A 27,779-nucleotide genomic window follows, 5' to 3' on the forward strand; every position below is an offset into this window, starting at 1 on the left:
TATTTATAACTGTGTAGATATGGATCCTGCTGTTCCTCCAAGGTCTGAGTAGCAGCATCCATGGGAACTGTTGTGGCATCCTTAGTGGAGATTCATTACTTTCAGGATAATGTCTCTTCCTGCCACATACAAAAAGGATCAGTTCATCACTACTTAGAAGAAGGGCTGCCATGAAAAACCAAAGCAACCAATGATAGCACAACACCAAAACCAAGAGAGAAATGCTCCTGGTGCTCTTCTGTTTCTTAGCAACTGCAGTGTGACTCAATCTGACAGAAGCAACCACTTCCCTGATTTCTCTAGAAAGTCATTTCCCCCCCCCCCCCAGTTTTCAAACTTGGACTATCCATGTAAACTGAAGTTTGTCCACAAACTGGCAAACATCCTTTATTCCCCTTGAGCAAAGTTAGAAAGGTATGCTTTCCTCCCCGATCCTGACATTGTGAGTGAGACATCAGAGAACCCTGCAACAATTGGATAGAAACCACATTGTCTAGATCTTTTAGACTTCAGCTGCTGTTTCAGGATAGCCCATGCTACTGCTGCTTTTACTAGCGGGCTGGGTAGCTCAGGCAGTTAGGTATTTGGCTGCAGAACCAGAGGTTGAGAGTACAGTTCCATAGTGTGTGTCCCAGGAAAAGGGCCAAACTGTGTAGCCTTGGGCAAACTGCACAGAACCTGCCTGCCCCCAGAAGAAAGGAATAGTAAACCACTTCTTGAGTATTCTGTATCTAGAAAACCTTGAAAAGAGTTGCCACAAGCCAGAAGCAACTTGATGGTACAGCATCATCATTCTCTAACTAGAGGAATTGTCAGGAGTGGAGCCCATCCCCAAACCAGTCAAGGATAGCCTCAAGAGGACTGCTTTATTCACATGGCTTTAATTTCTTAACCTATGCACTGCTGGTATCTGTACGTACATGTAGGTGGCACAAGGGGCTGTAGTATGCGCATGTGACAAAGTGACCTCCTCCTTTCTTCTGGATTCTACCTTTCCAGCAACAGAAGCCCACTGTTAAATCCGACCAAGAGTGCCCAGGTTAGGAAAGATCCGCTATGTAGAACTGATTTCACAAAGGCTTTTCTTCAGAAAAGCATAGATCTCTCTTAGCCAGGTTCCTAGAACAGAGCTGTGTACTGCCTTACAAACTGATCTATGTAAGAAAAGCATTTCAGTATCAGTGAAATAATTCACAAAATGGAGTTCAGTAGAAAATTGTGAAGAAACTCCCAAAATCATTGCAATTTCTGTGTATTTCTTTACTTTGTGAAATTGCTTAAAGGAACACCGAAGTTAATATAATTTCTTCTCTTTTACTACTCAAGGAGAGGAAAAAATTTGGACCACTTGGTTGGAACATATGTTATGAATTTAATGACAGTGACAGAGAATGTGCCTTACTGAACCTCAATCTTTATTGTCAAGAGGGGAAGGTACCCTGGGATGCCCTTACTTATATAACAGGTACAGTATATACTTTAGTAGTAGCTTTGAAAATCATACTTGCTGACAGATACTGTTGCATTGTAAATGATTATTGAAATGAAAAGTGAGGTCCAAAGAACTTCAGTCCAAAGATTCTGGGTCATCCAGTGCCATTTTTTAACTTTCAAAAAGGTCACCTGATTCCATATTGTAATATGGATATTGAAAATAGTTTGCCATGTGGCATGGAGAATTGTTGTTCAGAAAAAGATAAATGATGTTGCGTTGAGTGCCCAGCATCTTGCAAATGGACTGCTAACTGAAACACAGGACTATTCCCCTTGCCTTCCTTCTTTTACACATTCCATATTTGGGTCTGGAAAGTCCCCAAACGCTCCAGTGCCAAGCTGGGACGTGCACATTTGAGAAAGACTGCTCTATCAGTGGAGTACATTGCTCTAACCCAAAGAGACCAATACAACTCTGTATAAATCTTGTATCCAGTTCATATTTCAAAATATATTTTTATACTTGTGGCGTTCACCCCTCATGGCCCCTGCCTGACTCTCCAAACCCAGAGCACACAAAGGCAAACAAATACTGTACCCCTTTTTAACCCGCTGCCACCAGTTGATCACTAAATCAACATTACTTATGGAAGGATGAAGATGCAGGTCCAAACTTTACTGTCTTTTAAATAAATCTTGTTTGTTTATTACAGATGTTTGATTATTAATCATAGGTAACTTTTACAGGTTTACTGATCATCAATCACAACCTTCTATTTGTTATACAGCTCTTATTCACTGTTCACTCTAATCACACTTCATATCTCCCATTCTATTTTTCCACTCTGATCTCTCTGACTGACTCCCACTCTCTCTGACTTCGCCTCTTTATTACATATCTCTTGGCTCTGCCTCTTAGCAACATTAGCCTGCAACATGTATATGCATGACTACTTCATAATAAGGGTGAATGTCACATACCTCCCCCCTTAAATATGTTTGTTTGGGAGGGGAAACAAAGAAAAGAATGTAAAGATTTGTGAGACATTAACTACTCATTTAAATACATTTAAAATATACTTTAAGAATATTATAATTTGGCGTTATAAATCTTAAGAAATTTTCTCGTAAGTTATTACTAGTTAAGTCTGGGCTTATGTTTTGACTATTTGAAGTTTTTTGGCATAATGCCCAGAACAGTGACCTTGAGTGCTCTACTGCTGTTTAAAGCTTGGAAACCTGTTTTTTATTTTTATTTTTTTAAAAAAATTTCATGCCTAGCTGGAAGATATTGATTGATTGATTGATTGATTGATTGATTGATTGATTGATTGATTGATTGATTGATTGATTGATTGATTGATTGATTGATTGATTTATTGATTTATTTATTTATTTATTTATTTATTTATTTATTTATTTATTTATTTATTTATTTATTTATATGCCGCCCATCTAGACATAGTCTACTCTGGGCGGCTCACAACATACATGATAAAAAGAATTTAAAATATACACAGTTTTACATAGATAAAACAAAGCGATATAAAATATAAATCGTAGGTTTACAATTTTGACAATTAATTTAAGATAGACAAATTAACCCTAAAGTGGATCTTTTTAAACTGTACTTTGGGAATTGGTATATTGGGCCAAAGTGAACTTTTTGGAACCACATCCAGGGACTTGGAATTTCAGTTTTGGCCAATGCAGAAATGCAGGAACTAGGCTACCAGGACATGGATACAAACACTGAATTGGACTTTGATATTTGGGGGGTTTGAACCTCAGTTCAGGCCTATTTGGCCAAAGTAGATCCTCTGAAACTGCCCCGGGAGCTGGAAGTGTTTGTGTTTGACTAGCTGGCGTAAACCTGTGGGAATTAGGCCATCAGGCCACGGATACAACCATTGCATTGTACCTTGGTACTTTGGGGGTTTACATTTTGGTTCAGGCCTATTTAGCCAAAGCGGACTCTTTAAACTGACTCTGGAGACTTGGAATATTTGTTTAGCTGGCATCAAGTTGTCAGGGATCAATTAGGACACAGATACAAACATCGAACTGGACTGTGAGACTTGGGGGCTTTGAATCTTGGCTTAAGCTCTTAGGCAGCTGGAACAGAATGGCACAACAAGGACAATTTTGGGAAGAAACAAAATCTACCCTTCAAACGATACTAGAAATAGTGAGATCCCACTACCAAGAAGCAAAATTATTCAATGAACATCTGAAGAATTATAGTCAACAAGAGACAGGGAATAACGAAGAAGGAAATGAGAGTGTGCTGGATGATTTATGCCAATCAAAAGAGGAGCTGGAGGAAATTAATGGGAAAAACCTAAGAGAAACAACTTCAGTCTTGGATCCGAGCAGAGTATTAAGCGAAGACAAGGGGAGAAAATCAGCAAAATTAATTTTAAAAAGCCTGGAAGATCTATTGAAGATAGACCAAGTGCATAAAGATCTAGTGGAGATAAATTAGATGTACAAAATGGTTTCAGAGGGCATGAAAGATGGCAGAATACTTAGAGAGACAGAAACAAAAAGTGAAAAAAGAGAAATAAGAGAGGGAATGACTTAGAAAGATGAAAAAGGGAAAATAGGAGGGGGCCCTTAATGTTGAAAAACATGTATATATTTAACTTCATGAATTGTAAAGGAGCATATCCTTTATATTAAAAAGAGAATTAAATTGAAATAAGGGAGCTCTAACCAGGGTAAAGATGTAATATGGTGGGTTTTCATTTTAGGTAAATTAAACTAGATATAAGGTTGCGGCAGGGATCTGGAACTACTTTTATTAAGAATGTTATTAGAAGATCTTGAGAATATTGTACACTATGAAAGTAATATGATAGTAGCCAATATTATATACTAAAAAACGTACTGTACATGAATGGTTTGAATGTTTGAAAGATGTCTGGAATTTGGGGGTACAACTGGGAAGACACTGAGGTGTAAATATCAAATAATCGTAAGCAAATCATGTAACACGATGTTTGACAAGCACACGATGTTTGACAAGCACAAATCAGATAGAGTGAAAAACTAATAAAATGTTTATTAAAAAAGGATGGAGGACTCCATCCCATCCTCGACCTCAGAAATCTCAATAAATTCATTCAATCTAGACACTTCAGAATGTTGACATTAGACACTATCATTCCTCTCCTTTCACAGGGAGACTGGTTTATCATCATTGATCTCCAAGACACATACTTTCATATCTCTGTTCACCTGAATCACCACAAATTCCTTTGAATGGGACAAGGACCTACTCTATCTTTTCCCTCCAATACCGATCATACAAAGAACCATCATTTGACTTTGACAGTTCCAGTTGAATGCAATCCTTCTTGCCCCATGGTGGCCGAGACAACCATGGTTTACCCATGTGAGGCTGATGTCAACTGACTCATTCCAGCTTCCACTGATCCCCAACCTTCTTACTCAAGATGACGGGATGATTTACTATTCAGACATACCCTCTCTGAACCTTACAGCGTGGAGGATACTCCCGCCGTAAAGGATGTACTTGATCGAGCTCAAAAGCCCTTGACCCAGCATCTATACCAAAACAAATGGAAAGCATTCCTTCACTGATTCTCATAACTTACCTGCAACACCAGTCTCTTTGAAGACTTTACTTACCTTTGTCCTTCACCTCTTCAATTTTGAATTATCTTAGTCCACCTTGAAAGTTTATTTCTCTGCTGTTGTAGCTCATCAACCTCCTAATTCTAAATCAGCCAGACTTTTTCTCATCCAACTGTAAAAAAAATTCTTAAAGGACTCAACAATATTCGCCCTCCGTGCCAACATCCTATCCCTCAATGGTCTTTACAACTTGTCCTCAATGCACTTACTCGACCACCCTTTGAACCGATGGCTACCTCTGATCTTAAACTACTTCCCTTGAAATCATATTTTCTTGTGTCAATAACATCTGCTAAGCAGGCTAGCAAATTTGCAGCCCTCCGATCCGATCCACCCTTCCTTCAATTCCAGATCCTCCAGCAAGTTGTTTGGACCCTGAGTAACACTAGAAGGAGTAACACTAGAACCATGTCTGAGTCCATTATACTTAGAAAATAGAGAGGCTGCCTACCTGTAACCATAGTTTTTCTAGGGGTCCTCTGTAAATCCACACAATTGGGTTGTTCTGCACCTGCACTGAACCTCTCGGAAGTATCTAGAGCTTAAAGACACATGATCAGTGATGGGCGGAGCATGCGCTCCAAGGGGGAATGCCCCACTAATCTTTATTTATTCAATTTATTTATTCAATTTATATGCTGCCCAGAGACCTCTAGGTAGTGTGGGCAGCATATAAATTGAATAAATAAATTGAATAAATAAAGATTAGTGGGGCATTCCCCCTTGGAGCGCATGCTCCGCCCATCACTGATCCCCTTCCTGTAAAAGTCCAGGCGCTATTTTAAAGTGCAACATGACGGACAGAGGGGAGGATGAGTGGGATATGTGGATTCACAGAGGACCACTAGAAGAACTATGGTTACAGGTAGGTAACCTCTCTTTCTGCTTCGTGGCCTCTGTGAATGCACACAATTGGGTGATTGGCAAGCTCACTTACCGGATGGTGGGACATCACAGTAGAAAAGATGCCAAAACTCTCCCAAAACCCAGCATCATTTCATGCTCTGACATCAAGACGGTAATGTCTGACAAAAGTCGATGGAGTAGACCATGTCACTGGACGGCAGACGTGAGGGAGTTCAGTCCTATGCTGGAAGGCAATAGATGTGGACAGCGCTCTGGTAGAATGGGCTGTTAAATGTTCAGGAGGTGTTTTGCCAGTCAGTTCATACGCCAATGAGATATTTTGGACAATCGATCTAGAAATAGATTGCGGTGAAACTGGAGCCCCTTTATGAGGACCATGAAAACATAGAAAGAGTCTCTGTAATTTTCTGAATGATTTAGTCCTGTCAATGTAAAATGTGAGGGAACGCCTTGTGTCAAGTGTATGAAGCATGCGCTTGAGAGGTGTTGACGGAGATGGAAATAGGGTAGGTAGAATTATCGGTTGATTGAGATGAAATTCAGATACAACTTTAGGTAAGAAGGACACATAAAAATACAGAGTGACCTCATGGAACAGAATCACAGCCACAACCTCAGGCAGGAGTTTTCCACAATAGGTAATCATGAAGTGTACACTATGTATTAACTTTCTAATGGCTGAAATCCAGTAGTTGGTTATAACTGGAGTAGGCCCATTGAATCAATGGAACTTATGGAGGAGTTAATTCACTAAATCACCTCTGATTTATTCTGCCTCTTCTAGTTATGACTTACTAATGTTAAAGCAAAGCAGCAGCAGAAACGTGTTTATAAGGAATTAGGCAGCACATGCCACCTTTCATTAACATGCATTCATTATGGACCCTTTCATCGGCTAATTGGTTTAGGAGGATCCAAGGCAGATTTATTTAAGGCATTCTCCTCCCTCCCCTATCCGCCCATTGCATTGGATTTCCAATCATCCCTCAGAAATGTAACCATTGTGAGGGGAAGGGGTAGGCCTCCTCCCACCATATGTTGCCTCCACCCCACCCAGAAAACCCCACATTCCAGAAATGAATGAAACCCCAAGGGGAAAACAGGATCCTATATACTCTGTATATATGAACTCAAACTAATCTTCTGAGAAGCTGAATGAGTTAATATGTAGAGGCACAGATCATAGTGAAACAGGAGACAAATTGTTCACTAAGAATCATTTTAAAATCACACCTAATACTTGTTAAACAAATATTGTTTTCAAAGTCTTGAAATTTCACTTTCAGGATATAATAATATTTCAAGTTAGCTTTAAAGATCATGTTTATATTAGAGTTGGATTTTTTTTATGTTTTCATTTGATAACGTGGAAATTGAATGGCTTCCCTCAAGTGTAAACAGCAAATACGCCCCATTATTCTTTTTGGTGTTCTACGAAGCTGAAGATTAAAATTACTGCAGATTATTTGAGCGGAATACAAGTGCTTTCAAGGTTGCTTGTTAAAGGAAAGCTGTTAAGCAGGCATTATTTGCAACTGAAAGTACTCTTGTCAGTCTGTGTTGGAAAGATATGTTCACCCATGTCTATCAAACACTTGTTTATAGCTAATTTATTTTACTTCAGCAGCAGCGTCACAGACATTTCTTGTAAATTGTATAGGACCATATATATCATTTTACTAATTAGTGTATTAATTTATATGTCACCTAATATATAATAATTCTAAACAGAAAGCAAAAAAAGTCTAAAATTAGAATTAAATTCCATATCCATACACATGTGCAGTTAAAATCTATATCCAAACCATTTTAAAAGCAGTAAATAGTAGTAAAATATAATTCCACTTCAGTTAGGCATCAGCAATCAGTCCTGGATTTAAAGATATTTTCACTGGTTATCAGAGGATAAACATAGATATTTTGGTAAGTTTCACGAAGAAAGTTTCAGAAAAAAAAAATGCTAAAGATTTTATTGTGCTGGCACTGATATTTATTAATTAACGTGGATGTCTAAAAATGAACAGCATTAGAATATGCTGAATAACACACTGTCAGCAAACCTATGCAAACACTGTTGGTTCACTTAGTAGGTGTAAGGCAATTTGGCAAATCCCACCTCCTCACTGCATTTAATCTTCCTGTATTTTGGTTTACTTATACTGTACATGGCTCTGGGCAATTGGAAGTCAGCCATGCAGTACATAAAAATTAGACTTCAGCCATGCAATCCATTAAAACCATTTGCCTTGTGAACAGTTCATTTAATGTATGACTGGATGAATGTTTCTGTGCCTGTGATTTGCAGGATGTGTTTAGGTGGCATGGTCCTTGTCATCAAACCTTATAGTGTACAATGCAGGACTGTCATGAGGGGCCAGACCCTCCTTACGCCCATCTCTGTATTCCTGGTAGGAGAGACTTCTATGCAGCTAGAACTCCTTGGAGCTATCCAAGTTCCTGTTTTCTTCTGCTTTGCCACTGCCATGCTTTGAGCTTGTCTGGTACAAACAGAGTATATGGATATATATGCTTAGCCTGCCTTTGTCTACTATTTTTGCTTTTGTTTCCAGGATGGAATGGTACTTGTTCTTGGCATCAGTTGCTACCAGAATTTTTTGCAAGCCCTAAGTAACTGCAGAATAGAATACTGAATCTGTAGAAAGACAGGGCTTTCCATAATGAACTCTCCCTCTGTCCAGGCACATGAACAGAAACAAAAGTATGTTTACACAGACCTCTAGGCAAATAATGAAAAACTGCATAGGACACAAATTACAGTTTCTGTTTAAGAGGCTAACCTCTCTCTCCTTCATTTCATTTCATTTCCATTTTTCCTAGCTCCTTCAACAGTTCAATTTTTAAATTTTTTTACCTGTGCTTCTGCAGCCTAAATTATTCTCAAGGAGTTATTTCTATAATTTTACCATATCTGATCAGGAAGACATCAAAATAATTAATCAATTATTAGTTTAAATTACACATATCAGTTGCTAAGAGGGTGAAAGGCTTGTTTACCTTTTCCAAATAAATATTTCTGATATCTGAGGAAACAAACTCAGACATTATCAGAAACCATTCAGTTCATTTCACAGTAGCTCTCAAGGTAGAGTTTTATCTACAAACCTAACAGTACAGTATCAGTCTAGCGCAGCTTGCATTCCTTCCACAGGATCATTTAATAGAAAAATATTGTAACATAGTTCCACAAGACTATGCAGTTTCAACTAAATTTTCTGTAAGGATTTTTTAAATGAATTCCAGAGTAGTTCTAGTTCAGCAGATTGCAGAATCATCCCTGGATTATATAATCCAGTACAGATTTCAAAACAGCTGGGAGGTGCCTCTCTACAAGACCTAGTGTCACTGATTTTACTATTTTATTTATTTGGTTTGGAAGTTTCTATACTGTATTTCTTCTTTTAAATAATTGAATCCAGGATGACTTATTCACAGGGTTACAAGTGATTCAAACAATATAAAAAAATTAAAACCGGGCCTTCTCGGCAGCGGCTCCTCGCCTCTGGAACAATCTGCCTCTGGAGATTCGTGCGGCCCCTTTGCTGGGTATTTTTAAAAACCAATTAAAAACATGGATGTTCAGGCAGGCCTTCCCACCAGTTAATATTTGATTCTTTCCTCTTCTCTTTTCTTTTTTTATTTGTTTTTTCTTCTTCTCCATCTTGAAGTACTGCTATTCGACATAATAATTTCTTTTTGTTATATTTCTAATTGTTTGTAAGCCGCCTAGAGTGGTTGCAAGACCAGATAGGTGGGATATAAATAGGATAAATAAATAAATAAATAAATAAATAAATAAATAAATAAATAAATAAATAAATAAATAAATAAATGAATAAATAAATAAATAAATAAATAAAATAACTGAGCAATGAAGTGGTGGTAAGAGACAAAAAAGGAGGATATATATCAGAAATAGATTAGAAAAATATAATCAAAGAAAATCCAGCCATACAGATGCTGAAATCAAAACACTTTTAGGCAGTGGCTGAAGGCTGTGTACAAATGAGTTGTACGAAACTGTTCTAAAAGCATCTCCATGGTACCCCACACTGTGCATACATTATTGACTCTGATGTGTCACTGGTTCAAATAACAACTCCAGGATGTGCTTCTTTCTGCACTGCTGAGAAAACCATCAGTATGTCTAGGAGTGAAGATCATATAAACATATCAGAGAGTGTCCAAATATGTATAAGGTCTTAGCATAGTCTGTGGGTCAGTGGTGTCATATATAATGAAGCTTCATAATAAATGTGATCTTGAAGCTCTAATTAGAGATCAAAACTTCCATAGGATCATGCTAAAAAGGTAAAGATTCCCCTTGACATTTTTAGTCCAGTCGTGTCCCACTCTAGGGAGCAGTGCTCATCCCGTTTTCAAGCCGTAGAGTCAGCGCTTGTCCAAAGACAGTTTCCATTGCCACGTGGCCAGCATGACTAGGGAGCGCCATTTTACCTTCCCACTGAAATGGTACCTATTTATCTACTCGCGTTTGCATGCTTTCGAACTGCTAGGTTGGCGAGGAGCTGGGGCAAAGCAACGGGAGCGCACTCCGTCGCGTGGATTTGATCTTACAACTGCAGGTCTTCTGACCCTGCAGCACAGGCTTCTGCAGTTTAGCCCACAGCGCCACCACGTCTTTGGGATCATGCCAGACACTGGTAAATTGGGATGCAATTTGTAACAGTGCCCTGTTCAAGCAGAAATCTAAAATCCAGCACAAATGAATGCCATCAAAAATGGGATCTTCTTTTGCATGTATTATTTCATATGTGCTTCTGTGTTGTTTTAAATGAGCTTGGAGGTCTTTGCTGATGTATCGGTTGTGTTCAACACCATGTTGGTTGATGTGGGGATTTGTAGTCTAAAGTTCCATCTTGTGGCTATTAAGGGATACATCAGTGATGTTTAACATAATCATTATTTTAGTACAATCATGCATTCTCCTGTGATTCTCCTTATAATCATCCCATTGTTATGTGATTCTCGTTGTGCGCAGGCGTGGAATGCCTTAAGACTGATAACCACACAACGCCTCTATGGCCAAATTCTTATCTTATGCTAATTTTGCTTGTTTTGCGTGCTTAATAAAAACGTCTGGGGGGAAGAAGGTAGCCATATTCATCTTCTTCTTCTTCTCTACCGGTACCTGAATACTAACAAGATAAAGTCTGCAGTGTCTTCATTTATCAGAGCTCTCCCTGGTTTTCATGCAACTGCTGCTTGGCTGGCTTCCAAGCAGGGTTCCCTAGGGATTTCCCCACAGGTTGAGTTCCTGCAGTGGAGCAATAAAAAAGGTACAAAATAAGGAATTCTATGAGGAGTGTTGTTTCCAATTCAAAACTGACATCACTCTTTTACTCATGCATGGTCTCCCGATTAAATAGCAAATTGATTATCTATGTATACCTGGCATTAATAAGGCAGCAAATATGCCACAACATATTTGAATATTCAGTAATTGCATGTTAAAATTGGTAGTTTCATTATATGCATTTGTTTGGCTAGCTAATATTTTTCATAATTTTTTATGTATTGTATCATATTATTCATCAGTTCAAAGGTGTAAAACATGTATTTCACAGATGATATAAACAATAATTGTTTTATGTTTTAAAAAAGATGAGATCATAAATGATAAAACTAATATTGCAGGTGAAATTACATATGGAGGGAGAGTTACAGATGCTTGGGATCAGAGATGCCTTCGCAGCATCCTAAGGAGGTTCTTTTCCCCTGAAACATTAGAAGATGACTACAAATATTCAGAATCAGGTAAATATATTTTCATGTTCTAAATGTTCTATGTTAATGTACGTTCCTATTAAATCTATTGGAGCTACCCTGTAAAAGAATAATGTCTCTAAGAACCGTGAGATGAAATTACTGACACTTCTTCCTTCATAATCAATTATCATTGCAATTTTTAAAATAATTATTTAATAGCAAGCGGGTCACGAAGAGTCGGACACGACTAAACGACTGAACAAAACAAAAAAAATGAGTATCTAGACTGTGCTCCTACACTGTAACTTACTTGGGAGTAAACCTTTCTGAGCTCAGTACAGTTTTGATTAAACATGTATGTGCAGCATTAAATATTTAGAAACCGTGGCTGAAATCCTGTTGGTTAGTGCAGTAAGTCACACTAAAATAGTCCCATTGAATCAGTGAGGATTTCATGAGTCAGCTCCTCCATCAGTGCCATTGATTTAAATTGGCCCACTCTAGTTATCACTTATTTTAACACAGTAAGTCACAACTAAAGTAGATTCAAACAGAATCTGAACAGGTCACTCACTTAGCAATACAGTAATCTTGTATTTTGCAGGGGTGATCATTTACATTCATGTCTCAGTACTATATGTGCTGCACAAGTTTTATTCATTAGTTCTCATGATGTTTTTGTTCTGGTCTGGACAGATAATGGGACTCTATGTACATTCTGTGTCATTATGTTTGGTGTATATGGGAAAGAGTCCCCCATTACATAACGAAGATTCCTACATTTTTCTGCATGGAATCAAGCTTTAATAGATTGTTCCCACTGCAGTTATTATTCTTAAGATTAGAGGGGAGAAAGTCTAATGTTTCAAACCACACTGCTGTTGGTTTTTCTCTGCTTTTCCCTTTATTCATGAGGACTAGAGTCATCTTACAATATATTTAAAATTTATATATAATTTAAAAATTAAAAAAAATGTGCACCGGTGATACCTTGTTTGCTTCTTTTCCTGTCAGATAACAGCAAGCCACCACAACATTCCTTAAGGCAAGGTCAAATGGAATTATCTCTTTTAGTTATGAGCTAATACAGCAAAACATCATTTTACAATTATTAACTAAGCAGCATGACAGATACATTGCTAACATCTTCATCTCAAGATTTCTGACCTAAAGTGAATTGTGTCCTCTGTATGAGCCATATGACCTTGCTCTGTTCAGTCTCTGGTTCTCTTTGGTGTTGTAGAGGACCATTTTCATTGTTGTGGTTTTATCCTTCTGCACCTCCCATCTGGTTCACATGTTCCTGTTTGTGCAGACCAGACTGTGATGGATGGAAAGATTTTTATATATACCATCTCTATGAATGGAGTACTGTAACCAGAGATCAATAAATGTTGCCAGAGTCTAATACTCAATGTTGCTGAGAAGAAAATCAGATACACTGCGTTCAGATCTACACATTTGTTCCATTCCTTCCTCAATCTGCAATCACTTATGTTGTTTCACATGATGTCAACCTGTGGATTAAAGAGAACACTCACTGTTTAAGGGGGAATTTTCTGTAGAACACTGCACTGTGTGTGGGGTGTGTGTGAGTGAACTCCAAAGGAAATTGTGTGTGCTGTGCAGTGGCAAATCAATGGATCTGATTTGAAACACAAAACAGATAAGCCAAAACGTAAGATTTATTTTAAAAAAACCTGATAAGACCATTTCAAAAGGCAATATAATATTCTATATTAAAAACAATCATTAAAACATTAATATTAATAAATCCTGCTGCTTATTATTTTATTTACTTAAAGCTTGGCAGGCACATATCAGATGATAGGGGGGCCAATCCCACCAGAATATTGTTAACAAAAAGCTAATTTGTAGATGAGTTATAGTATTTATTCATTCATTCATTCATTCATTCATTCATTCATTCATTCATTTGATTTATATAACCACCTATCTGACAATGGTCCCTTTGAACTGAATTAATGAAGGAAAGCAATTTATGAAGCCCAATGTTAACCATCATTTGAACACCTCTGTTGAAGCTTGGATTTAACCTCTGAATTAATTCCACCTTAAAGATTTTCTTCCTTTTGGCAAACTTTCAACAAAGCACTTTACTGAATTCTAGCAGTTCATGGGAATGTTGCAATTAAAGTTTCATCAGTGATTATCAGCCACTAGTTCTTGGACTAATGCCAGTTCTGAGCTATATTCTTTCCTTCATTTAAGGGCAAGCAATGCCTGCTTTCCCAAAACCAAGTGGCCGTACAAAAGCCTTAAGATGCAGTGAAAGGGCCCTCTTTGGCTTATGTTTCTTGATCATTTAGGAATAGTCCACACACCCTTCATCACTCAAGTTAAACACAAAGCAGGAAATGGCTGAGTAGGACTCAAAATAGAAACTCATTCTTGGCTAGCCCTATCTGGTAAATCAGTGTTGAGGTGAAGTGATTACAGAATCCTCAGAATGAAAGAACTCCAAATAGATTCAATGATCACTTAGACATGTTATTAAACAGCATACATGGGTGTGCCTGACTATAAATATGGGAAGTCAGAGAGGAAGACCAGCTTTATTTTCATTGTAATATGTAAATTGCACATATCTGTCCTGAAAATCACTGAAGGAATATGAGCATTGTACTTCACTGTGCTATTTTTATATCATTACTTTTCTGATTAAAGCTGCATGTTAAAGTTCTTAACAGAAATGTCCCAGTTCAAGGATTTAGGAGGCTTGCAGGCTTTACAGATTTTGAAGAGATTACTGCATATTTTATAAGCTTTACAGGGACTCTTTAAAGTCTTTATCAGATCATCTGAGTTTAAAGTTAACACCAGTATAAAGCTTTAAGAACTTTGATAAGGTTTGAACTCCCTGGGAGTCTTCTAATCCCACTGGATATATTACATCCTTTTTGATGGCAAAGGATATGCAGTAATTGGACTGTTAACACTAATGCGCCCCATTTGCATTGTTTACCCAGAAAAGATGGACAGCCTCATTTTCCTAGAGAGGCTGCATCTCTTCTTTCAGTTGCCTTGCACTAACCACTTCCTCATTTCACCACAGTAGGCATACAGAGTAACTGTGAGACTGCTGCTACCATATGTGTCCTGGACATGCTGTTAAGTTAGTAGTAGGAAGTCCTTAGGCTGCAGAAACATATGATTGGTTGTTTGCTTTTCAGAGAATTATTGATGATAGAGCCATTGCTTATATATTCACTGTCATTTGCTCTTTAAACCTATATTTTATTACGGACCGAGCTCTTCAGTTCCTAAATGTCCAGAACCCATGTTTGATTTATTATGAGGTATTTTACATTATATATATATATATAATGTAAAATTCCTCATAATAAATCAAACATATATACGTTTACTGCGTGGCACACAGGCCGTTGCAAAGTACATCAAATAAAAACAATACAATACAGTACAATTCAATACACTGTAGTATGAAGGGGGGAACTAAAACCAGGTTAAATTTCTATCACAGCTAAACACCTCTAACGTCTTAAAAAAATACCCTAGGGAAAACTAAGTGAAGGCAGTTGATAGACAATAAAAAGGTAAAGGTTCCCCTTGACAATTTTTGTCCAGTCGTGTTCGATTCTAGGGGGCGATGCTCATCCCCGTTTCCAAGTCATAGAGCCAGCGTTTTGTCCAAAGACAATCTTCCGTGGTCACATGGCCAGTGCGACTTAGACACGGAACGCTGTTACCTTCCCACCGAGGTGGTCCCTATTTATCTCCTCGCATTTGCATGCTTTCGAACCGCTAGGTTGGCAGGAGCTGGGACAAGTGACGGGCGCTCACTCTGTCACGTGGATTCGATCTTACGACTGCTGGTCTTCTGACCCTGCAGCACAGGCTTCTGCGGTTTAGCCCACAGCGCCACCACGTCCCCTACAGCGCCACCATGTCCCCTACAGCGCCACCACGTCCCCAGACAATATCTGGTGCCAATAACAAGCATTTATCGCAGAAAGGGGAGCCCAAAGGGTACATGAACCTAAATAACTGCTTGATTAGTAGTACTGGGGGCTACAGGTTTCATTCTCATAAGTATAGATATAAACCTTGCCATTCGAAATGTAATAAATTTATGTCTGTCTGAGAGTAGGATCCTGAGCATTTTCTGGACAGGTCTTCCAGGATATTTTTCCAAAATAGGCTTCAAGAGCCTTTCACGGTGGGTCACAAACAGGGGACAGTAAAACACAACATGTACTAAGTCCTCAACTGAATTTTGGTCGCAAGAACAAACTCTCTCATAGTATGGAATTTGTGTGTAACGCCCTTTTAAGCTAACAAGTGGCAACATAGCAAGACGTGCCTGAGTGAAGGCTTTTCTATAGTCGAAGCTCACTAAATCAGCAAAATAAGAAGGAAGATTTAAAAGCGAAGATGAAATAATCTTATAGAACGGGGCTGTTTTTAGAGTGCTTAGTGAACCTATATCTGTTTGGTAACAGAGATCAAATAATCTCTGCTTTAATAGGCTTTTTGCTGCAGACAGACCAAGGTGCCTTACATATTCTTCTGAAAATCCAAGTTTGGCTACTAGTTGCAGTACGGAGGATTTCCATGTTCCAGAATTCATTTCCCCATATGATGATGTTAAATATTCTGACTGAGTGGTAAACAAAATTTTTAGCCAATAGTTAACTATTGATTTGTTGACAAGTGTCATTATTGACATTATTGACAATTCTAATCTAACTAGTGCTGAGGGAGTTGAGGAAGGTACTGCCAACAATAGTTGGGCAAATCTGTTTTGGGTTACTTCTAATGGGTATAAGTTTCCAATTCCCCATATTTCAGCACCGTACAGAATATGGAGGAGTAACTTGGTTTTATAAATTTCTCGAGTGGGAGGGATCAAATATCCTCCTCTAGTTCTGCAGAATCTAAGTATGCCAAACATGGCTTTTTCGAATTTCTGCTTTGTAAAATCAATCTAAAATGCCCAGGAACCTGACTGATAAAACATCACGCCTAAATATTTAAAGTGGGTTACCTGTTCCAATATTCTCCCAGCCATTGTCCATTTGTGTACCTTAGGTCTTCTATTGAAAATCCTAATTTTGGTTTTCTCATAATTAAGAGAGTTCTCCTTGCAATAATTACTAAATTGTTTTAATAATCCACGTGATGGAGTGAGCACCCGTCGCTTGTCCCAGCTCCCGCCAACCTAGCGGTTCGAAAGCATGCAAATGCAAGTAGATCAATAGGGACCACATCGGTGGGAAGGTAAACAGCGTTCCGTGTCTAAGTCGCACTGGCCATATGACCACGGAAGATTGTCTTTGGACAAAACGCTGGCTCTATGGCTTGGAGACAGGGATGAGCACCGCCCCCTAGAGTCGAATACGACTGGACAAAATTGTCAAGAGGAACCTTTACCTTTACCTTTAATAATCTTCTAAGACCTATTTGTGTGTGGGATATTAGCAAAGTATCATCTGCATAGAGTAAAATTGAAACAGACTTTCCACCTACTCTTACTATGAAAAATTGCAGTCCAGTTAACCTGGCTACCATATCATTGATGTATAAATTGAAAAGCAATGGAGCTAGGATACAGCCCTGACGGACACCTTTAGATGTTTTGATTATGTTAGATAGTTGAGCAGAAATGCGGGCTCTGACCCTTAGGAAAGTATCAGTATGGAGGTCTTTGATTCTTTGTAGCAATCTAGGGTCTATTTTAAGATTTATAAGTTTTCCCCACAAATGACCTCTTGGGATGGAATCGAAAGCAGCTGTGAGGTCAATAAATGCTACATATAATTGTCCTGAAGATGTAATAGGATATTTGTTAATTAGATGGTTAAGCAAAAAAACATGGTCCAATGTTGACTGCCCCTCCCTAAAACCAATCTGTTCAGGAGCTAAAAGATTATATTCTATCACCCAGTCTTCCAATTTTAAAAGGAGATGTCTTGCATAAAGTTTGCCTATTACATCAAGCAAACTTAGAGGTCTGGAATTGGCTGAGTTCTTTTGCTCGCCTTTCTTATAGATGAGCACGACAAGTGAAGATGACCATTCTCTAGGAGTGCCACCCACCATATCTATATAAGTAAATAATGTAGCTAGGGTTGGGGCCCACCAGTCCTGAAAAGATTTAAGTATATCCGGAGGGATAAAATTTTCCCCGGGAGCTTTATTGCTCTTGATTGTTGCCAACTTTTTTTTATTTCTTTAATTGTGACTGGAGGCCACATTGTTAGATCACTGGGGGATGATATTAGAGGTAGAGATATTTCAGTAGTAGAGGGTGGATCATTGAATAATTTGAAGTAATACTCTTCCCAACATTCAGTGGGTACATAATAATCCAGATCATGGTGAAACCTCCCCTCTGCTGATGCGAGCAGCTGCCAAAATTTTGCCATATCTTTCTGGGACAAAGCAAGGGCAAATTCCCGATAAGATTCTTTTACTGAGGCTTATTTTTTTCTTTTTGCGAAGCTGTTTATATTTATTGTGGAGATAAAAAAATATCTGGGCAAACTTTTAGACTGATTTTGTTTGTGCAATTTGATAACTCTTCTTAATTAGTGCTTCATAGTTTTACACTCTCTATCACACCATCTGATATTCGTTGGTCTGCTTCTGGGTGATAATTTTACCCTCTTGGTCAAGAAGGGTCTCAAAGTGTCTGTTAGTTTACCATATCCTGCAAGGGCAGTGTTGATGTTTGGAGCTGCCTCAATTTCCCCTTTTAGTTTGATCATAGGAGCATTATACAAAATTCATTGTATTTCTTGCCGGAGTATGGGAGACCACTTCAGTCTAATATCTGCTGTCACCAACACTTGATCTATTGGGAAAGAACTATCCTCCCTATTATTTAATGAACTTTTAGGGGTGTGCATGTAGAATATAAGGGATTGATGGTCACTTTCTGGCTGTGTACCCCACTGTAAAGTATAAAATTTTATCTAGTAAGAGGGGGGTAATAGCTAAATTATCAAACTACTGTAGCTCCATTTTTACTGAAATATGTGAACTCCCCCAATTCATCACCTTGGAAATTACTATTTAATATTACCAGATTTAGCTTATCAATCAGCTACCAAAAACTTTTTCCAGTCTTATTCAGAAGGGGATCTTTTGTATTTTTTGACTGATTATAAAAGTCACCAATATGCTCAGCATAGGCAGATCTAAAATGGCCGCTGCCCAGATGTGCGTTAAAATCTCCAAGCAGTATTGTTTGCGCTCGATGAAATTTTGTCTCAAGATCATATATGTACATTTCTAAATCAGACCAGCAACGCTCAGAGTAGAAAGGAGATGAATAAGGTGGAATATAAACATTCACAACCAAAATTTCCCAATCCTTGAAGGTCAGGAGAACAGCCATTGCAATAGATCTTAAAGATGGTAGTAGTAAAACAGCACAGATCACTGAGGTGGATATCAGACAAGCCAACCCTCCATTTGGACGACCTCTAGCTACTGCAGGAGTTGCAGCGAGAGTATATGAAGTAAATCCATTTAATAACAACTCAGATAATAACCATGTCTCCTGAATAAAGATAACATCAAAACTTTTCATAAATGACAAAAATGCTGGATTTTGAATCTTGTTCAACCAGCCAGACACATTCCATGAAATACATTTTAGATGGTGCTCACTTTGAATTGCAAATTGTCAATTTGAAGCAGGATAATCCATGGATGATTCTAAGTCAGGCATTCAACTTGCCACTGAATTTATTTCAGTAATATCAGGAGGGTTACTCTGGCGTTATCTAGGGGTGCCTCGGTTATCAAACAGAGATTGGGATGGTCTACAGGTACTGTCAAGTTAGAACTGGGAATCCTTTTATTTATTATTACCATGGGCTCCAGGGGGATTTTCATTCTGTCCTTAAGCTGTGTCTCCACTGGGCATCCTAGTGTGGGCAGTTGATGGGTTGTATTTTACATTGGTTTCTTGGTCTTGCACTTTTGCACCCTAATGTCAACAGAAAATGCACCTCTTATGTACAGAACAGAAGAAGGATCTAGCTTTGTCTCTTGGCATCAAAGTGTAGAACAGACACAGTTTCCACAAGGATTGAGTATTTTTGTTTTTTGTGTAATTGGAGAAAATACAGGCAAAGACAAACATGAAGGAAGCTATACACTCATCCCAAACCATTAGGAAACAACATTCAGTCACAAACATTTGATGTATGTTTGTATCCTTTCTGTCTTTGTGGGTATTTTTCCTAGATTCCTGTGCTTTCTGTGAGCCTTTGTGTAGATCTGCATTGATGGTATGATTCTTTGTCTTGAATGGCAAGGGATGATATCGTTTCCTGCTGCTCTGATCCTGCTAGTTAAGTCAAACATCCTGCCTGGTTTCCAGACAAGTACAGCCATGAGGTGGGGAGTTCCACAACTGATTTGATCTTTTCTATCATTTTGTGCTGAAGATTTAGATTCCTTACCAATGAATGCACTCCTATCCCTGTAGTTAGGCAGATGGGGGGCATAGTTATGTAACTCTCCACTGGAATCAGGATGGAAAGTAGCTATCGTACACCAAACAGCCCAAGCTTCTTCTTTCTCCCAAAACATTCTGATATTAAAAATTTAATGCTTCGTTCCTCTGACTTTTGCTACTAGCAGTGCCAGGTAAGAGTTTAAACACTACCTAAATAGGCCCTGTGGTTGTTTGTGTGTTGTGTACCAACAAGTTGCATCTGGTTGATGATGACCCTAATATGTTTTCAAGGTTTGTGAAATATTGTAATGAGTGGCCTTCACACTGCCACACACACCCAGTTATTTTCCATGGTTTAATTATTAAAAGGGAAGATACATGAGATGAAACCCTCCTATTCCCCTCACAGACCAAGGAAAGAAGAGGATCCTAACTTTACCTCCTTGGTAGCCTCCCATGGACCCCCTCCTGCCTTCTCCCTAACTTTTACCAAAGGTCTTCTTCCTGACACCCCAGTAATGCAGATGCCTTCCCAGACAGCATAAGTGTTTGGTTGGCCTCATTAGAGCCAGCATGCTTTCTTCTTCTCTGTGCTCTCCCAGCTACCCAGCCACTATATCATTCAGCTACAGCTTGTCCTTCATAGCCCACATTCTGCCTGTGTCTTTTAGAGCTTACTGCTTTATTCATCTGTCTTCAAGCCAATCTGGCCCTTCTCTTAGATTTGGGTTCTATTGCGTGTGAGAGGACTGCTTAGGTGACATCATCTTGGACTGCTCTTGGTCATGATCTGCTCATGCATGACCCGTGCAACAGCTACTGTATGTGAGCAGTTTGCTGTTGGCCAGAGGTATAAAACATTCAGGTCTCAAATGATGAACGATGACTTTCACCACTTCATCTTTGGCCACATGATCCAGAGCTGGTGGGAACAGGAGTTTAGCAAACTCTGCAGGGCCACAGGCCCCTCAGCCTACCACCAACATCCCTATTATAAATAGTTATGATTGAACCAAAAGGGTACCACAAGCTCTTAGCTCTTTCTGTATCATTCCCACCTTCATAGCTCAGTGATGAGGAAGTAATCCTGCTAGTAGCTTGGCTCAGGTGAATTGGGACAGTCCCTAGGTCTTTGTAACATTTACCTTCCTGTCTTGAAAATGGAAATTCACTGCAGCTGTTTGACTGTTATATTGCCTCAGCCTGGTTCTCTTTCTGTCAGGACACATAAGTGTTTTTTCATGTTCTCCTATGATAAAGCAATTCTTTTCTAAGTGAATCATATTCTTGTCCACCTGTTGATTCAAGAGGCATTAATAGGTGCATCTTATCGATCTTACTGCCAGATGTCAGACAGGGACACACCCATAAGAAACTACTTTACTGATTGCAGCCAAACTAAGACATGAATAGATAAGAAAGCAGAAAAAGTGAAGAGAGACCTAGGTGGAAGCAGATAGTGACAATTGCAAATGTATTAACACACATGAAATAGACCAAGAAATATTGAAATGTCTTTGTGCTTTATTATCATTACTTATTCTTCGAAGTACAAATAATAACACATTGTCATTATATATGATGATACATACCATGTAACTGTTATTAGTCTACTTTTCCACATACCTATGGCACTTATTCAGGCACTTACCCTAAAGCTATCTCAGTTAGACCCAAATACTATAGAGCCTTTTTGACATACTTCCATATATATATCACAAAATGTTATCCATTTAAAGGATATATTACCAGTGTCTTACTTGTATGTGAACCCCTTTTAAGATTCGACTCCTTGCATAAGTTCTATTGTATTTATTGGTGAGGGGAAGGAAGGAGTGCTGGGAAGATAATTTGATGTCACTTGCTAGAAGAGCCATTTCATAATACTGACAGGCAGGAATTATTTCTGACCAGGCATTGCAATCTGAGCTGCAGAAATGTTTCCTTCTTGCCAGCTGGTAGTTGTGCTGTCAATGCACTGAAATTAAGAGTCAATTTTGTTCAAGTTATATCTGTTGCCAAGCAGCTGAACATTTCCCAGAAGCGCTGGTTGTGAGGTAGTGAGGGTTTATCTTCAGACTGCTTACTCAGTAGTAGTTTGTATGTGTTTTTACTCATACTTCCCTGGGAACACTATTCTCCACTAGAAGAATAGGGGAACTGGAAACTGGCAACAGGGAAGAGAGCCTTGTCAGTGAGGGCACCTTGCCCCAGTGCTCTCACCAAGGATGCTTATCAGGTGCCCACACTGTTCTCTTTTAGATGCCGGGTAAAGTCTTTTTCTTTTTTTTAGCACCTTTTAAACAACAGTTAACCATTAACTACCGTATTTTTCGCACTATAAGACGCACTTCCCCCCCACAAAACAGGGGAGTGGAAAGTCTGTGCGTCTTATGGAGCGAAGAAAACAGATTATTTTTTCCTGTTTTCTTCTCCTAAAAATTTGGTGCGTCTTATGGAGAGGTGCGTCTTATGGAGCGAAAAATACGGTAATTTCTCATTGCTTTTATTTGTTATTTTAATTTTGCTATGTATATTACAGTATTTTAAGATGTTGTTCATTATAATTACCAAGTTTTAGGTCAGTTCAACTGCTTTTCTTTCAGAGGAGGTTTGTTCCATTTAGGCAGTGTTCCATGCAAATATATCTTCTGCTCTGTTTCCTAAGGGCAACAGGAAACAAAGGAAAGAATCATTTATGTCAAAACATTCTATTCTTATGAAATGCTAAGACGTATAAATGCTATTGTCGATATTTAGCCTGACATTTTTCAGCATTTGAGTTGCAATCACTTTGAGCAATCTTAATCTTACACATGCAAGTCACTCCCTATGGGGGAAAAAAGGATTTATCTTCAAAATGTTTTTGAAAACTATGTTTATTTTGATATTTATTTAATTGTTCTTGACTAAATGGCTGATCACATAAAACACATACAATGTGATATTGTCATTCATTTGAGTTTAAGCAAAAGTTAATTCTGCTATGTTTGTCTTCTGATACAACAGGTATTTATTTTGCCCCAGTGGCTGACAATTTGCAAGATTTTAAAGACTATATTGAAAACCTTCCTTTGATCGATGACCCAGAAATATTTGGAATGCATGAGAATGCTAATTTAGCTTTCCAGGTTTGTGAACATACTTAACATTATGACACAATAAAGATAAATATATTGTGCTTCATAAGTAAAATAAATTATTCTTAATTTATATTTAACTTGCAAGAGAAGTTAAATCATAGAATAACAGAGTTGGAGGGGGCCTGCAAGACCACTGAGTCCAACCTCCTGCTCAAACTGTAAATAAATTGTAGTTTAATGTTAAAGGAGGAATTTAATATACTGTTATGCTAGTTGTTTATTAAAAAGAAATAACACACTGTAATTGCTAAGCAGTCAGCACATGCTGAAGTTGTACTCATCCCTGTAGGCAGCATTGAAAGACTTCTCTATAGTTTTAAATTGTTTTCTGTTCAGCTGCTTGAAGGAAGCTCAGCAGTTTATGCTAACATCACCATTTATTATCATCAGTATTGTCACTGTTTGATATTTGTGCTCTAAAAGGCTTTCAAATTTTGATTACTGGAATATGTTTAACTGACAGTCTGTCCATATCAAATACATTTATATTGCTATCTATAATGCAGGTTCCGTAATGAGACCTGAAACAACTTTTTAAGCCTTTTGTTGATGATCATCCTAGTTTATGTGAGTCATCTGAATAGATTGGCCAGCTTGATTCCACCAGCCAAACAGGAGATGCTTCACATGTCAGTTTATTACTGAACATGTAGCCCATCTGGCCTGTACATATCCAACTCAACTCAACTCAACTCAACGCCTCAGCTCAATATCATAATGCAAATGCAGTTACTGGCCATTATACATGCTAACTGAGAAGTTTGTCAACCTGCATTAAATAACATGCTGGTACTGAGATTTTTTTTTACCTCAAGAAAAAAAAATCCTGGTAATATTTGTCAAAGAAAGAAGGCTATTTATAGCAAAAGGGGGGGGGGGGCTAATGAAACACTTGCCAACGACATGTTTCAGACTGATCATTGCAAAATCCAGCTGTAGCCCTGCACTCCCTGATGATTTGCTCTTGCCCTGCTTTTCCCCTGCATGTGAATTGAGACTTTAAATGCAGCCATTATGAAGATGATGGCGCAGTGCAGACAATAATGAAGCAATGAGAAAGAGACAGACATTATGTCTGAAGAAGTGGGTTTTGATCCATGAAAGCTCACATGGAAATCAATCCATTAGTCTTTATAATGCAACAATGTATTGCCTTTCTCTTTCTCTTCCCCCCACCCCCATTTTGAATTCCTAGATGATAGGTTTCAGGTCAGAAAACCATGTTGCAGTAGGGCAGATTCTGCTGGCTGGAATCTAGCATTAAGTCCATCAGTGTAAATTTCAGTGGCAAATTGCCACCATTTAGGAGATTGGGGGTTGCATTTTTCTGTCATTTGTGAAAGGACTCCTGTCTAGCAACAATTTACTGCTGAAATTTATGCTTATGGACTTACAGCAGGCTAAAGGAATAGGATTCTACCCACTGAAAAATGAGAGACTATCTAAAAGGGGAGATTCTGAAGTTTTATTTGCTGGGTTTTTTTAATGTCCTGTTTGTCATCAAATCATGAGTTAACAGTCCCTTAGTGAAGTGGATTATAAATATCCATTTAGTTATACAGGAGCCCCATTTGACATTAAAACTGCAATTAAGCTTGACCATGTTCCTGCATAGGGCTCCATGGGCTACATTTAGATGTTTACCCACAGGTTCATAAACCATAGTTTATGAACCCATGGACAACTCTTGTGACTGTGTGTTTCTTGCCTCCTCCTGCCATATTCCAGTTTCCAATGTAGAAATCCTGGTTTATATTAATCCAGAGTTTTCTATTACACTCGGATTGGTGAATTCTAGTGTAATTAAAGCAAACTGTGGACTGGAGGAAAGAAGGAGAAAAAAGGGGGTTGTTACATCACATTGAGTGTGAACACTGATCTCCCAAATCAGTCTGCAGCCCCTATGTTATCACTGACTGTGAATACAACTGTAATACAGACTGTAAATCAAATCATGGCAAAGCTGAACCGGAGCAATCTGGCTTGCCAGTGTAATCACAGCCAGAAGCCATGAATGAATATCCAAATACAGCTGTGGCTTTTCTCCAGATACTTTGCATAATAAGAAATACAGCCCTCTGCGCTTCATTGTCAAAATGCTAGTTATTTGTATATTGGATTAAGTAGCTGCTCTTTCACCAGCACATCCAACATTTCACTGAAACTGTGTAGGTTTCATTGTTTCACCATTGTTGAGGCACAAGACATCTTAGGAATGGGAGGAGTAGTGGATTACTGTGAGTAGAGGATAGTTTTGCCCTTGAAGTATTCACCGTAAAGTTCCATGTCAACTTGAATTCTTACAAGTAGAAGGATTCGCTCAGAGAGCTTTAGGCTTTAGAAATCTGACTGAACAGACACTTGGTTGGCTACTACAACTCATAATAGCTAAAATCCTGTTTGCACAGCTATGGCAGTTTTTCAGAAATTAAAGACATCTCCCCCCATGGCCTCCAACAGCTTCCTAGCAATGCAGAGAGTTCTATGGTAGCCTTAGAACCTTTTTGGAGGGGAATGGGATTGGACTTTTTTCTATTTCTGAGAAATTGCCGTGACTGATGACATCACCAGCCTTACGCGGCATAGTTTAGTGGCTATAGAACATGTGATCCAAAGGATCCCAATTAATATCAGAAGAATTGCTATTATTACCAAAGTAATTTGGTGGAAGATTTCATATAAGTCACTGTTGCTTATATTGACGTATAGAAACACTGACAACAATATTGCCAGCTTCAAAAGTATTCCCCCCCCCTTTTTTAGAGAAACCTCTTAGTAACAACAAAGGATGCTAATAAATTGCATTTTATATTTCAAATATTATTAAAATGAATTATCATTTCTTCATCTCATTTTAAATTTTCAGAGTCAGCTGTCAAGTGTAAGGTACCTTTTGTCCAACATTTTAAAAAGTTTTTTTATTACATGAGTTCGTTTTTGCATATGGCTTATCAATCATTATACTGTATATCATTAAAAAGCAGCAAGAAGCTGAAGGCTCAGTATCATAAACATGGGGAGTTGGCATGCCATCAGCCACAAACCCTGTCTTCAGAAAAGAGACAGGCTATAGTAAACTTTAGGACTAGGGAAAGGATTTTATATTGCCTGTTAGCAAGATAAATAGGCAGCAAAATTTAGTAGCATTTTATTGTATGAACGGTCTCTGACTGGCTGAAGAAAGTTTTTATTCAAAATAAAGTGTACATGTTCTCAAAGTAGCAGTTACTGTGTTTCCCCCAAAATAAGACGGGGTCTCATATTAATTTTTGCTCCAAAAACACATTAGGGCTTATTTTCAGGGAATGTTTTATTTTACAGTCATGTCATCTTCTTCTGGTTGCTGCACAATGGTGGAGGGCAGGGTTTCACTTAACTGGGGTTTACTTTTGGGTTAGGGCTTATATTACGAGCATCCTTAAAAATCATACTAGGACTTATTTTCAAGTTAGGTCTTATTTTCGGGGAAACGGTAAATCTGTAGACAAATTCATAGAAATTTTATTGATTGAAATATAAATAATTTATATTCACATCCTGCAAAACTTAACAACACGAATAACTTTAAAATTAACATATTCCATAGCAAGTTAAAAGTGTGTTATTTTCTCATGTCATTATTACAGCGCAAAGAAACCAATACCTTAATCACTACAATACTTGATGTACAACCACGATCCACAACCCAAGGATCAGGAAAAAGTAATGACGAGATTGTTGAAGAGCTTGCTACTTCAATCCTGGCAAAAATTCCAGGTATGGAAAGCATTGCTTTCATTTTTAAAACAAAAGAAAGGAAAGCTGTGTTGGCTCAAAACATAAATGATAGGTTTGCTAGGACAACTGAAAAGGCAGAACAGTGCAAGCTTTCACAGTTACTGTATCTTTATCAGATTTTCATCTTTACCATAGCTTTTTAAGGTTATCTTAATATTACTGCTGATAGATTTCCTTGCTTCTCACGTTTTGGAGATATCCAGGTGTTAAAATTATACGGTCTACTTTATCATAAGCAGTTTTATCTAAACCATTGGTCCTTGTATAAATGTGTAGATCATGTTCCAGTCCAAAGTAAATAGCATCAGAAGAAGCACCCCTGTGTTCTTATGGCTCCTGTTTTAAGAAAAGGAGAAAGAGAAGACAAATAATCATGAGCGATACATATGTTAAACACTTTTATTGGAGGTCTCAATGACTCTTTGGCCCATAGATTTAAACTAGAGAGGGAACTTATCTTACATATATAGCATGTACAGGCGTACCTCAGTTTACAAAATTAATGTGTTTTCCAGGACATTATCTAATGTAAAAAAATTTGTAAACCGGAACCTATCCAGTTTCTAAACCCTTCAATTATACGTACCAATTAGGCATTGGATCACTCTGAACTTTCTTGAACAAGAGAATAACTCTTCTTCCCTGCCTTCACTTCAGCTGAAACTATTCTTGCTAATTAGCTCAGTACCAAGGAA

General features: G+C 38.2%; 1 protein-coding gene across 1 annotated transcript in view; it reads left to right on the forward strand.

Annotated features, from left to right (window-relative positions):
* DNAH6 (dynein axonemal heavy chain 6) overlaps positions 1 to 27,779 on the forward strand; it is a 218,245-nt gene that overhangs the window by 156,458 nt on the left and 34,008 nt on the right. The window contains exons 68-71 of the mRNA XM_072991952.2: positions 1,327 to 1,465; positions 11,638 to 11,757; positions 23,174 to 23,295; positions 26,934 to 27,063. Of these exons, the coding sequence (XP_072848053.2) occupies positions 1,327 to 1,465; positions 11,638 to 11,757; positions 23,174 to 23,295; positions 26,934 to 27,063 (511 nt within the window). The remainder of the gene's footprint in view (positions 1 to 1,326; positions 1,466 to 11,637; positions 11,758 to 23,173; positions 23,296 to 26,933; positions 27,064 to 27,779) is intronic.

The sequence above is a fragment of the Pogona vitticeps genome, chromosome 2 (genome assembly GCF_051106095.1).
Source record: "Pogona vitticeps strain Pit_001003342236 chromosome 2, PviZW2.1, whole genome shotgun sequence".
Classification (NCBI taxonomy): Eukaryota; Metazoa; Chordata; class Lepidosauria; order Squamata; family Agamidae; genus Pogona; species Pogona vitticeps.